Genomic DNA, 5188 nt, shown 5'->3' on the forward strand with positions numbered 1-5188 from the left:
CTGTTCTTATTGTCAACCCTTTACGACCACCAGTCAATGTTGATTTCACAATTTGAATTTTGTATGAGTTAGAATTGTACAATGCCCACCCCCAAATGTATAAATTTATCAACGTTTAAATGGAAACTATTTTCATTTTATGGCACTACTCATTATTAGTAGGGGACAAGGATTCAACACAACACAACATGCATTATCCTTTTTCCAATTAAAGAGATAACTTTTATTTAAAATCGCTACACTCGTTAATATGAAGGGTTATTGTCTGTAATTGTGATGTTTTTTTTTGGATACTCCCCCCCCCCCCCCCCCCCCCTTAAAAAACTAAAGAAGAAGTATCTACGCCTTTAGTGTCAAAGATAATTGGTAGCTTGTTAAGGGAACGGGCATGACTAGACATTGGTCTTGAGTTGAAAATGTAATCGTGGTTCGTAATCCGGAAAGAGAATCAAAATCAGGTTCGGCTGTAAACCGACGTCGAGGTGGATTGAGAACCAAAGATGATTGTGTGTCTTCCCGTCCAAATGGTATGATAGAATGATACCTCATAGGACTTGTCTAACATGGAGTAGGATAGGGCGAGATATCTCCTAACAGTTATCATATCAGTACCCTACCCATATTCGGAGAATAATCGCGAAAGAAAAAAGTTTGAGGCACCGACAATTGTTGCAGATAAATTGTCGATACCGAGTCCAGAGGTTGATTGTCGGGGACGAAATCAAAACTCCATAGCGACAACCGAAGGGGAAAATCTCCAACTCAAAGTGAGGTCTGGTAGCAAGATGATACACCCACAACACCGAAGGCAATGAGGTTTAAGCAAAATACAATTAATAATGGCATCATGAAGTTCTGATCAGTGAATAATTGAATATCCCCACTATTTGATTTTCTCAACATTATTTAGTTGATGTTTTGCACCAAAAAATCACTTCATCTTTGAAAAGAACTGTATATACACATATAAGGAACTGTATTATTTCATTGAAAAGAATTGTAGGCAAATGTATGGTTTTAATATTGAAGGGCAATTTAGCCGATTAGCTTTTTCTCATAAATTAATATGATTAAAAATTATAAAAACTGATTAAAAATGTTTAAAAATAAATTTGGGTAAATTCGATATTTTAAAAAATTAAGAAGGATAAATACCATATTTAGAGTTTAGAATATGATATTTAAATGTTTAGTAAAGACATATATGAAATTCTTTTTTTTTAAATGAAAAATTATAGTACTAAATAAATAAGTTAACTATTATAAAATACATATCATAAGTCATTTGATATCAAACAAATCAATGTGAAAATGCTTTAACAAACCACATTTGATGTCAAACAAATCAATGTGAAAATGCTTTAACAAACCACCAAATATACATGGAATTTCAAATACTAACAATCAAAGTAGTCGACTAACATTCTGTCAAAATCAAATAGAAATGCAAAGTTGGCATTTTATTTTTAACTGTCGTTCTCTTTTTCAAACAATTATGGCACTAAATGCGAATTTTATGTGACAAGTATTTTGTTGCTAGGCTAGTTGGTTAAGACAAGTAGTAGTATCCATCATGTAAAGTTCTTAACTCATTTAATTAGCATAGTCTACATTAAAAATATTTGTTTGTTTTGAGATAAAAAATACAATTTACTCTATTCGATCATTATCTTCTATATATAAGTTTCCTCCATCTAAAAAATACAATTTACTCTATTCATTATTTTCTATATACAAGTTTCCTCCATCTCACGTAGACATATATTATTGCACTGCCTAGTTTCCCTTTCGAGAATACAAACACAAAATGTCAACTAGTGAAACATCATATAGGAGAGTTGATTTTCTTCTTGTGTTATATGTGGGAATTTTACATCTATCAAATACAAAAGGAGACATTCAGCCATTAGTTCCTGGAATCATGGTATTCGGAGACTCTATTGTTACAGTCGGAAACAATAACCACCTCACAACCGTTGTACAATCAAACTTCCCTCCATACGGTAGAGACTTCATGAACCAGCTCCCCACTGGTCGGTTTTGTAATGGAAAACTCGCCTTGGATTTCACTTGTAAGTATTTTATGATAAAATTATCACCATCACATGTTACAATTATTGTATATATTTCATACTTTATGTACAGGTGAGAACCTTGGATTACCAAAATACCCTCCTGAAATACTAAACAAAGAATTAGCTAAAGGGGAGAATCTCTTAGTTGGAGCAAACTTTGCATCTGGTGGCTCGGGATATTATGAGACCACTGCCAGGCTATATGTAAGACCAGGTTTCCCTTGTTACAATGACTTTAACATCATGTAAGAAATTGATATATATTAGAATATAATCCATTTTAGTTTTTTTGATATATAATTAGAACACGATTCCATTGAGCAAGCAAGTTGAGTATTACAAGGAGTACCAGATAAAGCTGGTGGATGTTGCAGGGTCATCGAATGCAACTTCAATAATCAAAGGTTCAATATACCTTGTGAGCGCTGGAACTAGCGATTTTGTCCAAAACTACTATGTCAATCCATTCCTATACGAAGTCTACACACCTTACCAATTTTCAGACATCCTTATACGAGCCTACTCCCATTTCGTCCAGGTTTAAAAAAAAAAAAAAAAGTTTTTAACACTCGAATTCTGGTTTACGTTAATAAAATCGTATGGCGTAACTTTTTTTTTGTTGTTGTTTTAAATTGATTGAAATAGTTTGTTACACTTATGGGGTTACAAACAATAAAGGGTGTATATCTTTTTCGAAATATATTCCATATATAACTTTCAAGAAACTTGAATTATTTTAATTTCTCAGGAACTATATAGGCTAGGAGCAAGAAAGATCGGAGTGTCGACATTGCCACCAATTGGGTGCCTACCAGCATCTATTACACTATTTGGTAAAGGTTGCAATGAATGTGTCACAAAGATGAACTCGGTAGCCCAATACTTCAATAAGAAGCTCAACGCCACATCTAATATACTAAAGGCCAAACTCTCAGGCCTTAATATTGCGGTGCTCAATGTCTACAAACCTCTTTATAACCTGATTCAGAAACCTAACGATTTTGGTATACGATTGAAGCGTAAAATTTGTTAATGCATGCATCTTGTATATACATATAGTAATGTAATGATTCGTATTTTTAGGGTTCTTTGAAGCACGGAAGGCGTGTTGTGGTACAGGTTTGCTGGAGACATCGTTTCTATGCAATGAGAAGTCACCAGGGACGTGTGCTAATGCCACGGGATATATTTTCTGGGATGGGTTTCATCCATCGGAGGCAACAAACAAGATCTTGGCAAACGAGTTGCTCCTTGATGCCATCTCTCTTTTGTCATGAATCATAATGGCCTAGATCGGATCGAATTTGTATACAATGGTACAAACATAATGGAAATTCAAAATGGTATTTGCACAAACTTGCTTAGTATTAAAAGTGGTGCATCCCAAAATCATAATGTAAATGAAAATTATAATTGTATCGGTTGACTCTTCATTTGTTAAAATCAATCTATGAAATCTTAGTAGAAACATATCATTCTCAATGAAAATAAGCAAATGATCATTTGAAATTTGACCACTCATGTTATTCTGAAACTTATATTTGACATGACTCAATCTTCTAGAAAATATTATTTCTATACTTGTCCATATCAACGGGAAAAATCAAAATTAACTTGTAGCAAGCTTAAGTGCTTTTTTATTTTCGAAAGAAGTAAAGAAATCTTTAAGACGGAAGCAAACCATGCATATAAGCAACTCCATAGTCATTTATGTAAGATATATGGTTATACTCTCCTTATACTAATAAAAGAGTAGTTCTATTGTTATGTGTCACCATGTTAGGCCTTGCAATTAATATCATGTCACTTGTAAATATATTGATTCTCCATTTCAAATTTCAAATTTCAAATTTTAGATTTCTCATTTTAATTACATCAAATTAATAACATTAAAATAAAAATAAAATAAATTTTATACAAATTAAAAAATGATATAATTTTACGTATTTATTTTAATCAACGATAATGATTTTATATATAACTAAAAAAATATATTTTAATTAATAAGTTATTTAAAATAATTAATTAATAGTTTTGAGTTTTTACTTAGAAAGTTTAATTAATTTTGTAATTGTAGTTCTCACGGGTTATAAACTAATTATATATAAACTTATAAGTACATACAAAAATTATTTAAATGGAATAAAGTAATTAATATACATATAAGAAATAAATTATTATTTACCAAATAAAATAAATAAATAAGTAATTATTTATTAATTTATTATTTATTATCTAAAAACAAACTAAATAAAAAAGAGTTATTTTATTAATTAAATTAAATGGTATATTTATAAACCATTGTCACTAAATAAAATAGGTCACTTACTGTAAAGTTAGAGGTGATAATTTTTTATTACACTAGTGACAAAACAATAAATAGGTTTGAGTTGAGCTTTTCTGATTTATCAACCCGCTAACCGTTTATTATATGAGTCGTGTTCGGGTTGTAAATAATTATATGGGTTGACTTCTGAACCTGTTTATTTTATTAGATTAAAAAAAATAAAAAAATACAGTATATATTTATTAAATAAAGAAGAAAATAAGGACTAAGTAAATATATGTTATTTAGACTTTTCCCCTGTGACCCATGAACCCAGTTCTGAGTCATGAACTTGAACCTGATCAAGGAATCTGAATCTGACCTGCAAACCCATGTAATTAAAAGAATTATACAAATTAGCATATTTGTGACTAATTTATGTTAGGGTTGAAAAGGACGACACAAATATTTTTGAGTCATCTTCAAACTAATCTTTTATAGTCTGCAACCTATTAACGCACAACCCTTCAACCTAAAAACACCATGGTTGCCACCCCTATGTAAAACCATAAGGCTATGAGGAGTGGTCACCACCAACCCACCAGAAAAGTGATGTCACCTCTACGCCACATCACTTTCACCACCAACCCACTCAACATAGGAAATGGTCACCACTAACAATATTTATTTTTTTATTTTTTTAATTTTAAAACATTAGATTAAATAAAAAATCATTATTATAAACATAAGTAATCATTTTACTAATTAAAAAATCAAATAAACATAATGTTAATTTTTAAAATTAAATAAACATAATTAATTATATATAGTTAAGGGTTTAACATAA

At 30.7% G+C, this 5188-nt stretch overlaps 1 protein-coding gene across 1 annotated transcript; it reads left to right on the forward strand.

Annotated features, from left to right (window-relative positions):
• Positions 1 to 1729: 1729 nt before the first annotated feature.
• LOC145058224 (GDSL esterase/lipase At5g22810-like) lies at positions 1730 to 3531 on the forward strand. The gene is made up of 5 exons (XM_079006133.1): positions 1730 to 2072; positions 2146 to 2279; positions 2380 to 2613; positions 2824 to 3079; positions 3159 to 3531. The coding sequence occupies exons 1-5, from the start codon at positions 1808 to 1810 to the stop codon at positions 3350 to 3352; spliced, it is 1083 nt and encodes a 360-aa protein (XP_078862259.1). The 5' UTR covers positions 1730 to 1807; the 3' UTR covers positions 3353 to 3531.
• The last annotated feature ends 1657 nt before the right edge of the window (positions 3532 to 5188 follow it).

The sequence above is a fragment of the Lactuca serriola genome, chromosome 6, assembly GCF_051521515.1.
Source record: "Lactuca serriola cultivar US96UC23 chromosome 6, Lser_US96UC23_V15, whole genome shotgun sequence".
Classification (NCBI taxonomy): domain Eukaryota; kingdom Viridiplantae; phylum Streptophyta; class Magnoliopsida; order Asterales; family Asteraceae; genus Lactuca; species Lactuca serriola.

Bases quoted from the DNA above. Each gene is read 5' to 3' on its own strand.
- LOC145058224 (XM_079006133.1), top strand. From the start codon at position 1,808: ATGTCAACTAGTGAAACATCATATAGGAGAGTTGATTTTCTTCTTGTG. The intron at 2,073-2,145 runs GTAAGTATTTTA...CTTTATGTACAG, and splicing joins ACTCGCCTTGGATTTCACTT to GTGAGAACCTTGGATTACCA. The intron at 2,614-2,823 runs GTTTAAAAAAAA...TTAATTTCTCAG, and splicing joins CCTACTCCCATTTCGTCCAG to GAACTATATAGGCTAGGAGC.